Source organism: Nuphar pumila, chromosome 9 (assembly GCF_984573655.1).
Source record: "Nuphar pumila chromosome 9, dmNupPumi1.hap1.1, whole genome shotgun sequence".
NCBI lineage: Eukaryota > Viridiplantae > Streptophyta > Magnoliopsida > Nymphaeales > Nymphaeaceae > Nuphar > Nuphar pumila.
The window spans coordinates 12,584,064-12,606,300 of record NC_143257.1 but is presented as its reverse complement, the minus strand read 5'-3'; the positions used below and the strand labels follow the sequence as shown (position 1 = coordinate 12,606,300).

Sequence of the window (22,237 nt, the reverse complement as noted above, 5' to 3'; positions counted from 1 at the left end):
CCTCCTTAGCCACCTTTCTCATGCCACCCGCTATCTTATTCCACATTAATTTTAAATCCTTCTCGAAACACCAATCAGCTTCCTTAACTACCTGCTCTACAAACATTCCTTGTTTAGCTCCTTTCAGTGCCCACCACTTAATTCTAGGATCTATCCAATGTTTATTCATTTTGCGGCATTGTCTAATTTTAAGATCTAAAATTAAAACTCTATGTTGCGTAGCTACACTTTCTCCCAGTATAACCTTACAAGCAACAACCCCTATCTCTCTTTCTAAGTAGGAAAAAAATGTCATTAAAAATTAAAAATTAAATATCCAAAACACCAACACTTGCTATTTAAAATAAGTATAAACGGCAAGGAGAACAATTCATAAAGTGATCCAAACAATTGGGAAGCTTAGTCAAAAAGGTCATTTTTCTAATCATTTTCTAAATAGTAGGTCGATTTTGCACCAAGAAAGGGTGTTCATGAAGGCTTCGATAGCTTCTATTGGGAATTTCGTTGTCCAAAAGAACATCCATGTTGCACTCTCATAGAGGGTTTGAAGCCACAGAAAATTTCTCCATCAGGGGAAAACTTTCTGTTTTGGTAGGCCCCTCACCCCCATTAAATGCATTTCCGGCATTTTGAGGGGTGCTTATCCTCGAAAACGGGCAAGCACTTCAGCTAACTTGCAGTATCACCTTAGGAGATGGTTCCCTATGACAAGAAATGAACAATTAAATGCTATATAACAGCACTAAAATGCAAAGCAAACGACCCATTATTCCCGTCTGGAATACTTCAAAAAAAAAATTCTCTGAGAAAGTTCCCTCGCTATGATAGAAAATGGACAATTAAACCGCGATAGCACAGTAGCGAATAAGAAGCTATGTTCAAGGCTGGAATACTCTGAAACAACACTCTACAGAACATACAAACACTGAACACTGCCACTCTGAAAGATGAGATAAACTGTCTCAGAGAACGGATTACCAGCATGAAGTGCTCAAAGTGAGTAGCGACATGGTCCAGTCGATATTTGTTAATACATGAAAAAAGGACACTTGACAACATCCCTAATAATTTGTCACTGAGATTTTAGGTCATGGTCTGATTTGTGGAATCGTTCTCCACTTTGTTCTGCAAATGCTCTCTCTCTCATCTACAAAAACAATTTGATCCATTGGAAAGAATCGAAATCAATATGATACAAATTGCACGGAATACTAAAAACAATGCCATAAGCAAAGCTGGAAAAAGACTTACCTTCGCAAGGTGTGCTTTCTGATACCGATAACCCTGGAGAAGAGTAATAACAAGGTATTAAGATTTAGTTCATCAAATGACCTTAAGATAGGTAACAGTAATTAGCCAGTTAAGTACAAATCATTAAACGTATTATAGTCACAGGAAGCACAATGATATTTACACAGAGGAGACTGGATAACCTTGTCAGTTCCATAGATGTAGTCACAGTATGTAAAAACAGAAGCAAAATTGCTTTGGCTCTGTCCTCCAACATAGTGATGGTAATCGTGATACTCTGGACCACCATAGAATGGAATCAGTTTGGTGAGACTCCATGGGAACTCATACCTGGATGAAACACAGACACTTGTTAAAAGTGGCGAATGGTGAATCACTGGATCCAATGATCATGTAATTAAAGTTATAGGCTTGAAATGTCAAACAGCTACAACCCTCTTTTTTTATATCCCAGAACAGCTCATAGATTCTCATTTTTCCATTCATTTTCTGCAGTGAGCATTCCCTTATCATGCCAAGGAAAACAAGTAAACTTTCTTCATTTAAAGTACATACAAAGGACCACTAAAGATTTTTTGTTTCCTTGAATAGGCTATTTTTCACCGACATAGGCAGGCAATGAAGAAAGTTTACTTGCATCAGGGGATAAGGTTCAATGATGATGACAATGCCAAGTTTGTTGGTCTCCATGCCCATAAATGTGTGTAGTGGCACAAGCATACGATTCAAGGAATCATTACAGAAAATGTCTAGCAACACAAGCAGAAGAATCAGGGAATCATTACAGAAAATGCACAACTAACATTAAGTTTCTCCCAAAAACTCGTTGGGTCTTAGGACGGCACTAGAAAGACCATGACATGGACTGCAGGATACTAGCTTATTGCAACATCAAACTAGCTACTTTGTGTTAGGACTCTGTTTTGCCTCTAGGAACAACCCTGTTCTAGCCCGGAGTTCAGTTCTGTTCTGAGTCCCTAAATTTTGTGAAAAGTTCCCAGACGGTGAGTGAGCAGCCACAAGGCAGTGTTGGATTCATCACTTCTGCTATTCGCAAAACACAAGGGAGCATGAACAGGGTATGCCATGATGAGATCTGTATGTACATGGAGTTTCAGGATTGGAGACAATGATAGGACAACTCAAAGATGCATTAACAGGACAACTCAAACATGCATTAATAAACTACAGCCGACTTTTCTTCTCTTTGGAGGCAGAAGCTGCCTCATAGTGCATTAGAACCCAAAATTTGAAAATCCTCTCAGAACCCCTTTCTAACCTTAATGTCAAAGACCAGGTCCAAACCTCACAATGGATCCCATATCATCCGATTTCTCAATCCACCCCAAAACCCCTTACAAAACAGTGTAATGAATGCCTCTTATGGGCTTTACAAACACATAAAAGTGTGCATAAACAAAGGTCACTTATGGGTCAAATACAAGAACACAACCACAAAACCACTAATAAGCAAGAGAACATAAAAATACAAATGTTACTAATGGACAAAGTGCTAGACAAAAGCCACCTTACAAGAGGGAATTCATCCCCTATTTGTAGACAATGTACCCAAAGGGCCATTGGGATCTAGAAATATAGCCGTTGGGCTCTTTGGATCAAGGGCATTACAAAGACAATAATGCCCTTGACAAAGTAAAAAATAAAAAGAAAAAAACACTAAAGTGTCCCTAGTGAACACACCTAATTACAATCAATAAAAAGACAAAAATACCCCTAATGGATATTACCTACTATATATATATACTTTAACACTCCCCCTCAAACTTGCGGTGTAATTACCAAAAATCTGTCAAGCAAAAAGTGAAATCAGGGGGAAGGAAGAACTATGGTAAACAAGTCAGCCAGTTGAAATTTCGATGCTACATATGGCAAGAAAATAGACTTCATCTCAATATGCTTGATGCGTTCGTAAAATGTATGATTGTCAGTGATATAGATGACGCTTTTATTGTCGCATCATAACCTTGATGGAGATTGTATATACACTCCCATATCTTCTAGTAGTCTTCTCATCCACACGAGTTTAGATGTCGTGATAGCCATGGCATGATACTCTACTTTAGTTGATGACAAAGACACCTTCTACTGCTTCTTGCATTTTCAAGACACCAACGAATCACATATATGTGATGAAATATGCGAAAATATAAAATGAGGGCCTCTAAGGGTTTACAAGATCATAAACACAAAGTGCACATGCACATAGATAAGTCCAACTAAAGGGCAATACAAGAGCACAAAAGCACACTACAAGCACTAAGTGTATTCAAGACATTAAAGAAGTAAAGAGAAGAACACAAAATATAAAAAGTGTTGATATTATTGAGCATGAATTGTTAAGACGTGATATAGTTCTGGATCCATGTCAGGTCCAGATCCATACGTTGTATATTTTGTACATGTTATGTCCTGTAGTTTGTATTTCTATTCAGGGACATTATCATCCATCTTAATATTTGTAAAGTGCTGAATATAAACAAAAAGGGTTTCTAGGTCATGCTTTTATCTATCTTTCTGCTGGTATTAGTTGACACAGCTGGAACTCCGAATTTTGACATGAATACTTATAAGAAGCATTAAACAATGAGGGGGAACAAAGCTCCTATTTATACACATTACAAGAGAGAGAGGCCAAATGGGAGCTCCCAATAGAGTCGTTAGGAGCTCCCAACAGTCATATTTATGACTGTTGGAGGGCCCCCAATGAATCTATGGTCAAAAGACCATAGAGCCCTTACTTAAGAGGGGAAAATATAAAAATGAAAAAAAAATGTTTCTAATGAACAGTCCCTATTACATGAGTAAAATGATGAAAATACTCCTAGAGGATATTTACCTATTACATCATTATAAATAATATATATACATATATATATATGAATATATATATATATATAACAATATGAAACAAATATATATGTATGACAATATATATACTACTCAACAATACAAACACACAAAAACCCGTTTTTGAACCTATCATTGAGATTTCCTGACCAATCAGAGTTAGAATATGCAATTAACTCAAAGGAAGAGGAGGAAGATAATAAGAGTCCTTTAGAGAAAATTATGTAAATATCGAACAATTCTCATAACAACATTCATATGCACAATGGTAGGAGAGTGTTGAAACTAGCTCGCTGTGTGAACTACATGAAAAATATCAGGTCTGGTCATAATCAAATAGGTGAAGACCCCAATCATCCGACAATACGAAGTGGGGTTATCCAAGGGTGTCCCATTATCTATTTTCATCTTATCATTGATTACTTCGGGTGTATCCACCATTTTCTCATTAATGATTCCAGCCTGTCAATTATCCCAATAGCAAACTTAGATTGAGTCGATAAATAACCACGGGGAAAATAAGCTACTTTTATCGCCAAGAAAAATATAAGAAATCCTAGATCAGTCATTTCAAAACTTTGTTTGATAACATGCTTAATATAATTTACTCCCTGTTTGTCTCCTTCAGTTATGATTGTTAAGATTAAATGTATCTTTTGTATATATATGTATATACAAATGTATATATGTATATTGATTATTTGTATTTATACATATGTATATAGTATAGCATATATGCATACATTCATATATATATATATATATATATATACGTACAATATGTATATATATTTATTATAATATATATACATATATTTACAATATATATATATATATATATATATATATATATATTGGGGACTAAGTCCCAACAGCTAGAATTCTAGCCGTTGGAAGGCTTCTCCTTGTTGGCTATTGAGAGGACTTCCTCTCTTCCGCTCCTTTACTTCCTTCTCTCTTTCTCCTCTATAAATAAAGGATGTGTGTGAATGTGTAAGGTTGAGAGAGTGATGGCTAGTATTAGGGTTATGTATTATTTTTCTTTAAGTGCATTGCAGTGAAGCTTTAATGTAATTTTATTTTGTATTTCTTTTAGTGTCTATTATGAATAAAATTATTTATTTACATTTTGATATGTGTCTTTTAATTCTTAAGTTTTTTGTTTAAATGTATAATGTTTTGAGTCTTGGAGATCATCATGGAGTGCATTGAATCCGTACCATTTTGTGACATGGTATCAAAGCTAGGCATCGGACTTGGAAAGGATTCATATTAATAAATAAAATGAATTCAAAGATTTCACATTCCAGTATGTATATTTGGCTTCTTGCTTTTTATATGTATGGTAAGTTTTAAAAAGGAATTATGTTAAAAATAAATATTTTTGTGAAGTATGTGAAAATTGTGGTGTTTTTGATATGTCTTAGATTATATATATATGTGTAGTGAAAAACTATATTTTGCATATGCTTTTACACACTCATTTCATTTGATAAAAAATATTTATTTTTGTATTGTTCCTTATTGTATATCCTCTTGTGGGGTTTGTGATTGTGTTTTTCTGGAATACTTCTTTTTTTTGTTTCCTCTGTGGGTATTGTGAGTGTGTTTCTTAGAGAACACTTTTGTAGTTATCCACTAAAGTTGAAAATGTGGTTTCTTATAATATTATGTGTTTTGAAAAATACTAAATTTTATATTTCTTGATATATGTATGGATTATCTTTGAAATTTTTTAATATATTATGATGTGATCAAGCATAATATTTCATCGTGATTTATTTTTAATGAGGCCTTTTTTAATATGTTATTTCATGTATATTTGAGCAATGTTGCTCTATTAAGTAAAGATTTTTTTCAAATGACACGTGTTGGATTAAGATTTCCTTTTTTTATATGCCTTAATTATTGAAAGGCATAAACATGACTTGTTATTGTATAAAAAATGTGTTTATCTTTTGTGATTTCTCTCTTGCGTATTAATATTCTACATCATGCTTATTAAGAAATGTTACATTATGAGAAAAATCTCTTGTTTAGTATAATCATACATATGTGGATATATATAGCTCTTTGAGAATCTTTATTCGATTGTCTTCAATTGCTTCATAATAGACTTATGATTTAGCTCTAACTTCATAGTCATATGTGTTCTTGTATCTTTAATGAGATTTATTGATCTTTTGTATGAGATGTGCTTAGTGCACTTGGTTCTCATTGGTGGATTTATGATCTTTTGAAGGATTCTCAAACTTCATAATTTCACCACCTCTATGAAGAATGCTTATATTAGGCATAACTCGTTATTTGCTTATTCAAGATTATGAAAATTGTCATGAGACATCTTGTATTGCATATAATTGTATCCATTGACATATTATTGTACATATGATTGCACTAATCTTTATACTAATGTTTTTTACTTAATTTTTTTGGATTTGAAACTTGCCTTTTCAAATCGGATATTTGATACGAACTCACCTATTTGGAAATTGAATTATGTATGTATTGCCTTTTTATGGCATTTTGATTTGTCAATCACAAAATTTTATATGATGCATCATTTCTCTTAGCCTTGTTGTTGGGTCAGAGTTAGCCGTTAAGGTGAGTTGTGTGTGTACCTCATGTTATCTTATCAATCCACAATTATCAAAGTTTATGTGTATCGTGTTGACACTAGTCTTAGATCTGATTGATAGTTGATTGGCCTCTGAATTCATATATGCTTTTGTTGATTCATATATGTTTGTTGGGCTGAGTTGTGTGCACCTTGTTTTATGTCAGTTTAGATTGTCAACTTATGGTTTGGCTCTAACCGACAGTTGTTTGATCTTTGGATCTGAGTGTGGTGTTTCACTCATTTGTTGTATGGCCATTATTATATTGGATGCTTATAACTCTGTTTATCTGCGATGACTATCTATTTTTTAAACCATAGTGTTTCGAAAGATGGTTAAAATTGATATTCTTATTGATAACATTAATATGTTTTCATTACAAGCTTTCTTACCAGGAGTGTCTTCTCATTTTTATGCCTCTTATCTAAGTATCATTATATATAGACAAGAGAGGTTTGTTCACACCTTCGTATGTGATTTTTAATCTTTTGTTAGCATTGAGATTATATTTTTGATCTAGTCGCTGATACATTTATTTTTTTAGTGTCACTATATGTAGACAAGAGAGATTTATTTACACCTTCGTGTGTGATTTAAGCCCATTGTTGACATTATACTCTTGATCTAGTCGCTGATATACTTGATTTTTTAGTGTCATTATATGTAAACAAGAGATGTGTATTCACGCATTCGTGTGTGATTTTAGCCCTTCGTTGGCATTATGCTCTTGTTCTAGTTGCTGATATACTTATTTTTAAGTGTCATTATATGTAGACAAAAGATGTTTATACACACCTCATGATGATTATGCTCTTGTTCTAGTGGCTGATACACTTTGATGTTTGAGGATTGGAGGCCTAAGATGTAATTTCTTGTGGCAGTTAAACTAGTGTTTCAATTTGCACAATTCATTCATTATGATGTAAGAGATTTTTTAAAATCTATTCGTAATTTGTCTAAACTCATTTTCTCTTTTATGAGAAATGGTTGTTGAAATATTTTCATGCATTTTGCATTATGCTTTAATTGCATGAGTTATTCCATGATTAATTGTCTTGTAATTTGTATAAGTATATATTTTTTCAAGCATATATTCATTAAAGAATATATTTTTACTTGTTTGTGTTGCCCTTCGTTGGCTCTTTGTGGTGTCCCATAGTGGACTTGTGCTTTTGAATTTTTGTGCTTATATTACGCCTTCGTGCCTTTGTATTATCCACTCTTGGACTTGTATATGCTTTTGCACTGTGTTTTTGTAATTTTGTATATTTTATTACATGCTTTTCTAAGCATTTCATTAGTGAAATCTCTTATGTGTATGCCCATATTGGCTATTGTGTGTATTTGACACTTAGTATTATCTTTTGAAAAATTAATATTTCTTTAACACTCTTATCTCTTATGTCTTCCGGTGTATAAAACTGTCTTGTGATTTTAACTTTCTTGTAAGTTCTTTCTTTAATAATCATGTCTTTTATATGTGCATTTCTTTTAAATAATGCATGTTTTCATGTATGATTAAAATGTTAAAAGTTTATCTTATTTGAAATTAATGTTTTGTTTTCTTTAAATAATGTTAAATTAAATAGTTTTATATTGTGTGCTTGGCTATCCTCTCCATAGATATATAGCTAATATAATTATCATTTTAAATATTCTTAAGATATGTTTTTGTATAGTTTGATGTTTTGTTAGTTCTATTTATAGGTTTTCAAGGAGTGATCACAATTAAAGATCCTGTGTGTAACGGAGCATATGATAATCCACCTCTTGATGGAAGCAATGAATGAAGAAAATCAATAAAGACATGATATTTTATGTAATGGGTTGCTTATTTGTATTTACAAACTTACATAGAGTTACTATAAGTTTGAGGGGGGGGTGTTAAGATTAAATGTATCTTTTGTATATATACGTATATACAAATGTATATATGTATATTGATTATTTGTGTTTATACATATGTATAAAGTATAGCATATATATATACACTCACATGTATACGTATCAGTGTTATCAAAAACGCGCCTTGAGGCGCAAAATGTGCGCCTCGCCTTGAGGCGCGGCCCTCTGTACCTCAAGGCGCAAGCCTGAGGCGAATTTTTTTTTTTTACAAGATTTTTGAGACATAATCAAATAGATTTTTGTAGGTTAATCTCATATATTTTCCAGTTATTTCAATTATGTAATAAGTTTCTTAGTATATTACTATATTTTAACTTTTGTTGGTTAATCTCGTATATTTTTCAGTTATTTCAGTCATGTAATTAGTTTCTTAATATATTTCAACTTTTGTTGGTTAATTTCATATATTTTTCAGTTATGTAATCAGTATTTTAGTTACTTTTATATGTTAATCTCATATTTTTTAGAATAATCTTATATATTTTAACTTTTGTAGGTTAATCTCATATATTTTTCAGTTATTTCGGTTATGTAATCAGTTTCTTAGTATATTTTAACTTTTGTTTGTTAATCTCATATATTTTCCAGTTATGTAATCAGTTTTTAGTTACTTTTATATGTTAATCTCATATTTTTTAGAATAATCTCATATATTTTAACTTTTGTAGGTTAATCTCATATATTTTCCAGTTATTTCAGTTATGTAATCAGTTTCTTAGTATATTTTAACTTTTGTTGGTTAATCTCATATATTTTCCAGTTATGTAATCAGTTTTTTAGTTACTTTTATATGTTAATCTCATATTTTTTAGAATAATCTTATAGATTTTAACTTTTGTTGGTTAATCTCATATATTTTTCAGTTATGTAAACGGTTTCTTAGTATATTTTTTCTTTTATTGGTTAATCTCATATATTTTCCAGTTATATAATCATTTTTTGAGTTACTTTTATATGTTAATCTCATATTTTTTAGAATAATCTCATATATTTTAACTTTTGTAGGTTAATCTCATATATTTTCCAGTTATTTTAGTTATGTAATAAGTTTCTTAGTATATTTTAACTTTTTTTGGTTAATCTCATATATTTTCCAATTATATAATCAGTTTTTAGTTACTTCAGTTATGTAAAAAGTTATTTGTTACTACTGTCGTGAGCCAAGACATGTAAAAACTTACTATCCAAAACTAAAAAAACCATATGAAAAGAAGGTTGCCTCTGTCGGACCTCCACAAGAATCCAATGAATCTTCTATTGGAAGCATGTCTGTAGTACAACTAGCGAAGGTACTTCAACCACTGTTCAGGTGTTTCTTTTCATATGACCCCAAATATTAATGTTTTATCTAAATGTCAAAACTCAAATGGGTCAAATGTGTTTACTGCTGATGGAACATCTCTTGAAATTAAAGGAATAGAGAATTTTGAAAACTCAAAAAGGTTTTGTATTCCACAAGTTAGATATATTCTTAAACTCAATTTAAATGTTTTATCTGTCTCACAATTAACTGACCATGGATGTAATGTTTCATTTTCCTCTCGTGAATGTCGAGTGCAGGATCACCAGTCAGGGAAGCTGATTGAAGAAGGTCATAGAGAAGGAGTCTTATACTACATGGATTTTTTTGATATACCTAAGAATACATTATGTTGTAGTGTTCAAAAAGTTGACTTAGACTTATGGTACAAGAGACTTTGACGCCCTAGTGTATCCAAGCTCCAGTTATTTTCAAAGATGAAATTTTTTTGTAATTTTGAGACCTTTAAATGTGAAAATTGTATTTTGGGCAAAATAAAAAGACTATCATTTCAAGAGAGAACCTTTGTTTCTTCTCGACCACTAGAATTAATACACTGATATGTATGAGGCCCCGCACCTATTAGCTCAGAAGGTGGCTTCATTTATTATGTAATTTTCGTAGATGATTTCACGAGACATACTTGGATCTATTTTCTTAAACACAAATCTGAAGTCTTTACACACTTTCAAATATTTCATCAGTTAGTTAAAAATCAATTCAAAGATGATATTTCAATTTTTCGCACTGATTTAGGGGGAGAATTTTTGTCCAAAGAATTTAAGAATTACTTAAACTTGCATGGCATTATACATCAAAAATCATGCCCGTATACCCCTCAACAAAACTGGTTAGCAGAAAGAAAGCATAGGCACATCATAGAAACAACAAGAACCTTACTTATCACACATCAAGTACCAAAGGTTTTTTGGGCCGAAGCCATGTTAACCGCAGTTTATCTTATCAACAGGATACCATCATCTTCCTTAAACAATATATCTCCTGATGAAAAACTTTTTAAACAAATCCCAGATTACCCCAAGTTAAGAGTTTTTTGGTGCAAATGCTTTATTTTTTCAAACAAAAATGATAAATTCTCTCTTCGTGTTATTTTATGTGCTTTTTTAGGCTATGCAAGTCATCAAAAAGGCTATATATGCTTTGATCTCAAAACAAGAAAATTATACGTTTCAAGAAATGTATCCTTCTTGGAAAAAAAAGTTTTTTTTGAAAACGTGAACTCTAAGGAAATAGATGAATATTTTTTTCTATTGGATCTAGTTCCAAAAATTGTTGAAGATGATATCGCAACGAATTCAGAAGAACAACTCGATATGACAAATTCATATGCTCTTAATCCTTCTGATTGCATTCAATACTCTAGGCAAGGTAATTTAGAGACACCTTGTGCTCTCGAAAATTACACTAAAGAACATGAACAAGTACCCACTAGAAAGTCATCAAGAGTCTCTAAAGTTCCCAAAAAAATTGTGTCATATGAGTCTTTTTCACCAAAGTATTAAGCCTATATTGCATTGATACATTTCTATATAGAACCATCTAACTATGATACAACAAAAGAACAATCTGAATGGGTTGAAGCAATGTCAGTAGAATTAAAAGCCTTAAAAAAAGCAAATACTTGACTATCCAAGATCTTTCATCCGAAAAAAACCTATCGGATGTAGGTGGGTGTACAAAGTAAAAACCAAGAGTGATGGCACTCTTGAAAGGTTTAAGGCTCGTTTAGTTGGCAAAGGTTATTCTCAAGAATATGGAATAGATTATGAAGAAACATTTGCCTCAGTTGCTAGAATGACCACAGTTAGGATCCTGATAGCCCTAGCATCTTCAAAGAAATGGCATATATACTAAATGGATGTTAAAAACGCATTCATCAATGAGAACCTAGTTAAAGAAGTATATATGGAACTACCACCTGGTACTAATATTCTCAAAGGAAAGTTTTTTCGATTAAACAAAGCTTTATATGGACTTAAGCAAGCCCCAAAGGCTTGGTATAATAAATTTAGCCAAGTTATGATTGATTTTGGTTTTCAATTTTGTCTTACTAACACTGCATTATTTGTTAAGAATTCTAATGCATGTATCATCATTCTTCTTCTCTATGTAGACGACATGATCATCACTAGAAGTGACAAGCAGGAAGTTGCTAACATTAAAAAATTTCTCAAAATACATTTCAAAATGAGTGGTTTGGATTTTAAAAATTTTTTCCTTGGCATAGAAGTTATTTATTCTTCCAAAGGCTATTTGCTGACTCAGTCTAAATTTGCCTTGGATATTATTGGCAGGTCTGGTATCACAAACAAAAAGAAGGTTGACACTCATGAAGTTGTAAACATCAAAATGAAGATTGATGATGGAGAATTACTTGAAAATCCAACACCTTGCAGACAACTTGTTGGAGCACTGTCTTACCTCTCTATTACCAGACCCGACATTGCACATGTCGTTCACACAGCGAGTCAATTCAGCATGCTCCTACTACCACTGTTCATATTGGAGTTGTGTTACACATTATTCGATATATCAAAACTTTAGTTTTTCGAGGATTTTTTTATCTGTTTCTTCCTCCTTCGATTTAACTGCTTATATTGATGCAGATTGGAGAGGTGATCCCAATGATCAACACTCAACTACTGGATTTTGTGTGTTTTTAGGTGAATCATTGATTTCGTAGAGATGTAAGAAGCAACAAAAAGTCTCTATTTCGTCAACTAAAGCCGAATACAGAGCAATGGCTACAACCACTATAGAAGTGGTCTGGCTAAGGCGCCTGCTTCATGACATGGGTGTTGAAAGTATAGGAGCATCAAAACTATGCTGTGATAACAAAAGTTCTATTTATATTGTCAGCAACCGGACATTCCACGAATGCACCAAGTATATCGAAATGGATTGTCACTACGTACGAGAGGAGTTCCTACATGGTACCATTGATCTACCATATGTTACCTCAGAATATCAACTGACATATTTTTTTACCAAACCTCTTTCTACTCGATTTCACTTTCTCTTAGACAAACTTTTGGTTATTCAACCGTAAATTTGAGAGAGTGTTAAAATGTAATAAGCATTTGTAATATATTTAGTTAGTTATTCTAGCTGCATAGTCTAGTTAGTTTGTAATTAGGATTAGGTTGTTTTTTTTACTTCTTTTTACTTTTTGGACTTCTTTTTAGCCTTTTTGGACTTTAGTACTTTTTGACCAACTCAAAAAACACTTGTTTTGGACTTAAGTGCTTTTTGACCAAGTCAAAAAGCACTTGTACCATTAGAGTCGTTGGACCCTCAATGGCTCTATTAAGAGCCGTTGGGAGTCCAACGACTCCCTCTTGGCTCCAATATTGTGAGCATTATAAATATGGGGTAAAACCCCTCTCCAAAGATACTTTTGGTGTGTGGGCTTTATCCCACTTTAATGAGAAATATTTTCACTCTTTTGTGTGTGCACTCTTTTGAGTATTTCGGTTGTTGTATGAACCAATGTGTTCATTGTGAAAGATCGTTTGTGAACTTTTTGAAGTTCCGTTTGTGAGCTTCCTCTTCTTACATAAGTTTGCAAATACAAATAAGCAACCCATTACATAAAATATCATTCTCAATAACTAAAAAAGGAAAAGCCTCCGTTGGAAGCTAGTCAAACAAGTTTGACTAGGTTCCAACGGCTAGAATTTCTAACCGTTGGGACTAAGTCAACTTGTTTCACTTAGTCCTATATATATATATATATATATATATATATATATATATATATATATATATATATATATGTATATGTATATACGTATATATACAAAAGGATACATTTAATCTTAACACCCCCTCAAAGTTTAAGTTTGCAAGTACAAATAAGCAACCCATTACATAAAATATCATTTGTCTTTATCAATTTCTTTCATTCAATGCTTATATATATATATATATATATATTATAATAAATATATATAATATATATATATTGTATGTATATAAAAATATATATACATATATATTATACTATATACATAAGTATGTATATGTATAAATATATATATATGTATATATGTATATATACAAAAGGATACATTTAATCTTAACACCCCCTCAAAGTTTAAGTTTGCAAGTACAAATAAGCAACCCATTACATAAAATATCATTTGTCTTTATCAATTTCTTTCATTCAATGCTTCCTTCAGGAGGTGGTCTATCATATGCTCCATTACACAAGAGATCTTTAATTATCATCAATCCTTGAAAACCTGTAAATAGAGTTAAAGATTTCAAAGGATAATTATATTAGCTATATATTATGGAAAGAGGATAGCCAAGCACACAATATAAAAAACTATTTAATTTAACATCATTTAAACAGAACAAAACATAATTTTCAAATAAGATAAACTTTTATCATTTTAATCATACATGAAAACATGCATTATTTAAAGTGAATACATACATATTTATTACATAAAAGACATGATTATTATGATTATTATGATTATTATAGTAAGAACTCACAAAAGAGTTAAAATCATAAAACATTTTTACATAGCGGAAGACATAAAAGATGAGTGCTAAAGAAACATTAATTTTTTAAAAGATAATACAAGTGTCGAATGCATACACATAAGAGATTTCAACAATGCAATGCTTAGAAAAGCAAATAATGAAATATGCAGAATTACAAAAAAAAAAAGTGCAAAAACACATACAAGTTCAAGCATAGACAACACAAAGATGTGAAGGTACAATACAAGCACAAAAGTGCATAAGCACAAGTCCACTATGGGATAATACAAAGAGCCAACAAAGGGCAACACAAGCAAATATATATATATATATATATATATATATATATATATATATATATATATATATATATATATATATATATATATATGTATATTTGTTTAATCATAGGATAACTCATTAACCTAAAGCATATATAATGCAAAATACATGAAAATATTTCAACAACCATTTTTCATAAAAGAGAAAATGAATTTAGAAAAATTACGAATAGATTTAAAAAATTGCATAATGAATTTTGCAAATTGAAACACTAGTTTAACCGCCACAAGCAATCACCTCCTAGGCCTCCAAACCTCAAAATCAAGTATATCAGCCACTAGAACAAAAGCATAATCATCATGCCATTAAAGGGCCAAAGACATACACAAAGGTGTTTATAAACATCTCTTGTCTACATATAATGACACTTAAAAAGAAGTGTATCAATAACTAGAACAAGAGCATAATGCCAATGAAGGGCTAAAATCACATATACACATCTCTTGTCTACATATAATGACACTCAAAAATCAAGTTTATCAATGACTAAATCAAGAGTATAATGCTATGTCACACGGACTCGGCTAGGGAGGCGCCGCACCCGAGTCGACACGCCCCGACACGGGTGCGGCTTCGAACTCGGTCAACACCGAGTCGAGGCCGAGTTCGTCCTTGTTTTGGACTCGGTCAATGTTGACCGAATCCAAAAATATTCATTTGTAGGGTGAAAAAAATAAAAATAATAATTTTTTTATATTTTTTATTTAAAAAAATATATAAAAAAAGGTTGTGGCACAGTGCACAGTGAATGTGCTGTGCACAATGACAGTCACAGTGCTGTGCACAGTGGACTGTGTTGTGCACAGTCACAGACTGTGTGTCTTTGCACTTCTTTTTTTAATATATATATATATATATATATATATATATATATATATATATATATATATATATAACCGAGTCCCCGTATCTAAAAATTTTAAAATCGCACCGCACCCGTGTCGCACCAGCACCCGCACCCATGTGACATAGGTATAATGCCAACAATGGGCTAAAATCATACACGAAGGTGTGAATAAATCAAAGACGAGAAAGATATTTCAAATCCATGGTCGGCAATTTGAGAAACGGAGAAAAGGTTGAGGTTTAGTTTAGGAACTATTCTTACTTTTAGAACAAAGAAATTTTGGAAATTTTTAGGATCTAGAGTTCCAATGCCATTTATTTTGAGAAAAGTTTCATCAACCGTAGAGACACAAGATATTTTTGAATTGGTGTATACATTGGTTAAAGTACTTTCATGGAGAGTCATGTGAAAAGAAACTCTGGAATCTAAAATCCAAAAATACGTACCGGGAGGTGACGAAGAGGCAATGGCGACACCGGAAGTGGAGGAAGTAGCCTTTAAGATTTGTTGGAGAGCCATGGATATTTGTCCAAGTATGTCCTTGAGATCCCCGCTTTTGTCTTCATTTTCTTTAGTGGAGGATTCCTCAACGGAAGCCACCTTAGGCTTGAAAGTCCCATTCAATTTTGGGCATGCGGGTTTGATATGTCCCGGCTCACAACAATGATGACATATAATCATCTTCCTTCCATCATTCCCTTGTTTTCCAAAATGAGGAGGTTTGTATGTCTTAACATGATTGTCGGGTTTAGATACGACAAGAACTTCACCCACACTTTTACTCATGCCATGCCGAGTTTCTTCTTGAGTAATTTCGGCAATGACATCCTCTAATGGAGGAAGAGTGGATCTATGAAGGAGTGAGGATCTTGTTCAAATTCGGGACGAAGCCCAAATAAAAATTGAAACAATCTATCTTGTTTCATTTGTTTTTCTCTAAGCTCCACATCTTTCATAGCCACCCATTTAGGCTCTAAAAGAGCCAATTCATCCCACAAAGGGTTTAGAGCACTATAGTAATCTTGGATGCTCATATCCCCTTGTTTCGTAGTTCTAACTTTTTCTTGAAAAAAAATAAGCTCTTGCAAGATCTTTTTGGATATACATACCCTTCATAAAAAACTAAGCTTCATTGGCTCGGCGAAATTTTGCAATATTTGCACATGCCTTGAGTTCAACGTTGTTTATAAACCATGCTAGAATTTTTGCATGGTTGCTTTCCTAATCCTCCATTTGTCGTTGATGGTCTTCAATTGCTTTGAGGCGAGCATCTCTCTCAAGAGATTTTTCTTGACCTCCTTCAATCTTTGTGAACTTAAGTTGGGGTTCCGGAATGATCCCCATTACATAACCCCAAAGCTTCTTTCTTTTGAGATTATTTTTCATTGCGGATGCCCATGTCATGTAATTTTTTCCATACAGCTTGAATGATAGGTCGATCTTGGTCTAAATTGTTTTAACAAGAAGATATATAAAAGTGGGGAGAGAGACAAGATTTCACCTTGGAAGAATCAGATGGTTCTGATACCATGAAATAAAGTATGCGAAAGAATCAAGAATGCAAATGCATTCACAATGTCCAACAATGAACTTGGCACAAAGGCACAGAAAGAGGAAATCTACTAAGGGATAAAACAAAAAGGCCTTACAAGAAGGCTACACATAAAAAAGGATAGACTCTTTTTATTAAAAGAGGAGCTCAAAAGGTATATTCAAGCACAAGGGGGAGTGCCCCTATTTATACACTCAAGGGACCACAATGGGGCTCTCAATAGAGTCGTTGGGAGCCCCCAACAACTCTATGGTGGGCCCCCCTATGTGGCTTAAATAAAAGAAAGAAAAAGAAAAGAAAAAAAGAAATACAGAAAAAAGAAAAGAAGAAAATAAATACCCCTATCGGGTATTATGTGAAAAGACCATAATACCCCTATCGGGTATTATGGTGTATTTGAAGGAATATATATATGTTAACAATCCATAACATCTACCGACTATTCAGCATCTTATAGAGCCATTCTGCCAACAACAACCATATACTGCATTCCGAAAAAAAGCATGATAACTGGGACAATCTTTGAAGAACATAACTTCAACAAGGCAGCCACCCAAACAAACGATTTACAGTTGCCAATCTTGCTTGTGAACTCATGTTGTCAGTACCTTAGTAAGCAGTTTCCAGCGAATCTTAACAAAGAAAATGCTTTGGAATCAGGAAGCATCCACTATCCATTAAAGCTTGCTTGGAAGCAGTTCCACCATTGGCTAGGCAGGAGTGTCTATCAAGATCATCGGACTGGAGGACTTCTACTTTTTGACTTCCCATCACAGGGAATTTCTTGCAACTGATCAAGATCCTTTCCTTTGTATGGCAACAGTATTACACCGATAAATAAAAAAATGGGTAAACAACTACATGCGCTGCTATTACTAGGTTATACAAATCATTAGTCTTTATTGATGTCCAAACAACAGACTAACCCTCACCAGCTCAATACAACAAGCAGTTGACATATGCTGAAAATATGCTCTATTCTGCAGAGCAAACTTAACTCAGGTTGACCATTTTAATTGGCATAATGAATGCACATGTATGCATAAAAACCAACTGATCTGGTTAGACTCTTCAATCTTTGGACATCTAGAATTTCATGCCAGGTATACCATGGTTGTGCTACAATGAATACAGCCGTTACCACAGTTGGAAAGTTCACTGCTTGTATATCCCATCTGTCATATAAACAATTCTATGTAAATGCATGCTAATCTGTAAAGAAATCATTCCTAAGATTAACATCATAGCCAACTTTGATTGCAATGTCACGTCAAATCTCAACAAATTCACGTTTTCCATTTGCTACTCATGTTAGAATAAGCTTTAACAGTTCAGATTCCAACAAAAATTTTTTTTTGCCCAGTTTCAACATTTAACGATGCAATCCAAGCACAATCAGCAACCTCTGGCCTGCTCTTTTTATTCTCACCTCTGGCCAGGGAATGTGACCATACACCAAATTGATCATAATGAAGATCCTGCTCAAAACCATTATGATTTTTTAATGTGCACTTTTCCATTTTAACAACATAGGAATACAAGCACCTAAAACTGCAGGAAACAAACAAAAGGACATTACTGATGATTAGCATAAAAGTGGAAGGACATAATGAACCCAAATAAATGCTTGTCTGAAAATGAGGAGTGTTTCCTGCACAAAGTGTAGGAAAACGTCTCCAGGTCTCAGTACAGCAAGAGATGGTTGGATATCAAGATAAGGCTGCTTATACTGAATAAAGGAACAAGTGCAACATGCCACTTATCAAGAAAAAAACCTTTGTGAAATATCTGGACTGTTCATTTCTACTGCCATAATCAAGGGGTCTCTCGTTCAAATCCCGTGGGGTAATCCCCAGCTTTCCTATCCAAAACCTTTAGATCTGATTTTTTGCTGTATCAACTGCCATAATTTGGCTCAATGTTGTCGAGAGTTTTAGGATAAAAAAGTGGCTGGGCACATTACCATTCTATTGTGGTGGTGGGAAGGGATGCACTCAAAATCATCAAGTCGTAGTAGGTCAGCAATAACAATCGAAAAAGAAGTTCAACCAGGATAGCCATGTTTTACGATTTTGCAATGTATTAAATGGGTCAGACCTCTCAGTAAACCTTAGCACCCATATTTATTACTTCATTTTCCATATGACAGGAAGCTTTCTACATAATTTCCAGTATGACAAAACATTGCTAACAAAGAAAACTAAAAACACAATTATACACTAGCAATTTCAACATCCCAGATCCATTCGTTATTTCCTTGGAGATGTACCAAACCTTGCAAATATGCTTAAGCATATGCACATTTTCAAGAAAAATTAAGATACACGAGCCAGGTTTATTAAGCATTTGTAAAACTTCAAGAGATAAACTAAACTAATGAAAACAATTAAAAAAGAGTAAGAAGCCCAGAACCCTGTTGATACAGACATCACCACCTCCATGTATTATACTGTGATCAGAAAAGTAATGCGCGATACAGGACGGAAAAATACAAGGAGTTAGTCTCGTAGGCATGGAATCCGGTTTCGCATCAATTATAACCAAAGCCGACAATTACGAACTTTTTTTGCCGACAGAGCACAGCAGAGGATGATAATCCAAGACATTGTTGATAACAAAGAAAAGCAATGTTGGCGTGGATCTGTAATTTCTATGGTTATCGAATTAGATAAAAGACTTTTTGTTTATGTATGCATGAGCACATCGATACCAGCTACAGGGAAGATAGCTAATTAGCAGGAACATATTGAATGAATTCATTCCATTGGAAAATGCAATACACAAGCACAAATCTCTCCATTCACAGTCTTTCCATATGCCGATTGACGCAAAGGCCGATCGATTGCATGATCAGTGGTCGCAAAAAGAAGAGTACACAAAGCAAGGAAAAAGAAATCATTAAAGAGGAAGAAAGCGAGAGAGGAACGCACCCACTGTGCGTCTCGATGGCTTCCATCTGACGCAGAGCGATCCACAACCAGAATGTGACCATATGGCAGGGAACCATGGCGGGTCCGACGAATGCCGGGATCCCCAGGATCAGAACCTCGGCCCAGTGCGCGTAAGGCGCAGCGAACCCGATAGGCGCGGTGAATTCGTGGTGGACACGATGGATTTTCTCGTAACCCCAGTCGCAGTGCATCCACCTGTGAATCCAGTAGTTCCCGTAGTCTTCCACCATGAAGTAAACAAGAAGCTGCGCAAGAACTTCCCACACCGACGGCAATGGCAGGCTCGTTCGGATTCCTACCCACTAAAAAACCACAGAACGAACAGAACCACCATTACAAAAACAAAAAAGGTGGGGGAGGGGGAGGAGAGAAGAAGGAAAAAATAAAAACCAGGGGAAACAATCATGACCTTGATGATCGGGTAGGAAGACAACTGCAGGGGCCCAACAGCAAGGAAGAACACAATCATCACGTCCTTATAGCACTTGAGTATGAGACCCAACGGCGTCTTCATCTTGGGCTGTATCCTAAACCTGTCCAGAAACTTGGGTCCCTTGAGTTCCATGAGAACCACGGGGAGGGGGCAGAGGGAGAAGACGAACAGCAGGAACAAGAAGTTGTGGAAATAAAGCAGAAGGTCTGGCATCCTCGCGGAGTAGTTGAACCAGAGCGTCTCTGCATAGGTGAGAGGCCTCCCGAGGCTCGCTTCCGATTCCTGCAGTGTCTGAAAGGGCAACATCCTCCTCCCCCGCCTTGGCGTCAGGAAGCGCGCGCAACAGATATATGCAACGTATGTGCGGTTCACCTCAGCACCTTTTATCTGTTGGTATCGTTTTTTTCCTCTTTTATATGGTACAAGTGGTTTATTCTGGAGGGGGAGAGGTGGGACAATGCTGGTGGAGGAGGAGGAGGTACAAGACAAGTGGCCTGTCCCACGCATGCACGTGAAACCAGTATGGAGAATGAAGCAAGTCGCCACTCCCCCCTGTTTGGACTTTGGGCTTTGGATATTGGAGTTGGAGAGTTTGGAGTTGGAGGAGGACAATCAAATGACACAACACAAGTAAAGCTTTGTTGTTTTCCCTACTTTGGCCTTTTGCTTTCACTTGGTCGTTTCCCTCTTTTTACGAAGCAGGTTATATCTTGCTACAAGAAGCATAGTTTGCTACAGTGCATGTTTCGAGGTTCAAATGAGTGTCACCGGACTCCGATGCTAAGTGATGCAGACACACACAGGGATACTAGCCTCACATGTTATATATGCGGTGCTCATTTGAACCCCGAACATGCACTGTAGCAAACTATGCATCTTGGGAGCGAGAACACTAAACACCCTCCCTTCTTTTAAAAAAAAATGTGTTGCCCATGTTCCTCCCTTGTCTGCCATCCCAAGAAAAGTCCGGGACTAAACTCTAAAGTATGCACTTCCTAGTTGCTAGCGACCTGTACTTCATTTCTTTTTTTGTTCTACAGTTGTTAGCCAACCTCTTTATTTTTATCTACTCTTTTTTTTTTTCTTTTTAGAATCTTGGCAACTAGATGATTGGATTCTATCCAGTAATACAACAAACGCATGAGTAGCATAGAGTGGACGCATCGTGGTGTATATTTTATAAAGGGAAAACTCTCGTAAACTTTTGTGGCATGTCATCTCAAATTTGATTACAGGTGCAGTCAAACTTGTGCCATGCAACGCGTACGCTGGTCAAGTATCCGAACGAAGGGGACATGGTAGCTTTTAAAAATAGCAGTAGGGCCACCGTTGTCTTGTTTGAGACCATGTGATCCCCCACTCAACTTTTCCGACGTGAAAACGAATTTTGTTTATTAAAAAGAGTTTGTGGTTTTATCAACTCGGTTGGAATTTGGACAAGCCAGCTGCTTGACCTTGTCCACAGGGTTTCCTAAATCACACCTGAAGTGACTAAGCTCGATCAAAAACTGATAACGATTGATAGTAGACTGATTAGGACTGGGATTAGGGACGCAATAATAAAAGTGTTGGCCGATACATAGTTGTTAGGGATTTCCTTGATGATTGTGATAGTAGACTGATCATAATCATAATATATGTATTATGACAAAAGC

The 22,237-nt window shown here is 34.4% G+C and overlaps 1 protein-coding gene across 1 annotated transcript; it reads right to left on the bottom strand.

Annotated features, from left to right (window-relative positions):
- Positions 1 to 804: 804 nt before the first annotated feature.
- Positions 805 to 20,975, bottom strand: LOC149828428 (very-long-chain aldehyde decarbonylase GL1-10-like). Its single transcript, XM_090017572.1, has 5 exons — positions 20,559 to 20,975; positions 20,129 to 20,451; positions 1,434 to 1,581; positions 1,252 to 1,284; positions 805 to 1,147 (listed from the first exon to the last, which is right to left on the bottom strand). Exons 1-5 carry the CDS (start codon positions 20,886 to 20,888, stop codon positions 1,073 to 1,075), a joined length of 909 nt encoding a protein of 302 aa, XP_089873698.1. The 5' UTR covers positions 20,889 to 20,975; the 3' UTR covers positions 805 to 1,072.
- Between the last annotated feature and the right edge of the window lie 1,262 nt (positions 20,976 to 22,237).

Coding starts and splice junctions, on each gene's coding strand:
- LOC149828428 (XM_090017572.1), bottom strand. CDS start 20,888: ATGTTGCCCTTTCAGACACTGCAGGAATCGGAAGCGAGCCTCGGGAGG. Junction 20,452..20,558: donor CTTCCTACCCGATCATCAAG/GTCATGATTGTT, acceptor GTGGTTTTTTAG/TGGGTAGGAATCCGAACGAG. Junction 1,285..1,433: donor ACATCTATGGAACTGACAAG/GTTATCCAGTCT, acceptor ACTCTTCTCCAG/GGTTATCGGTATCAGAAAGC.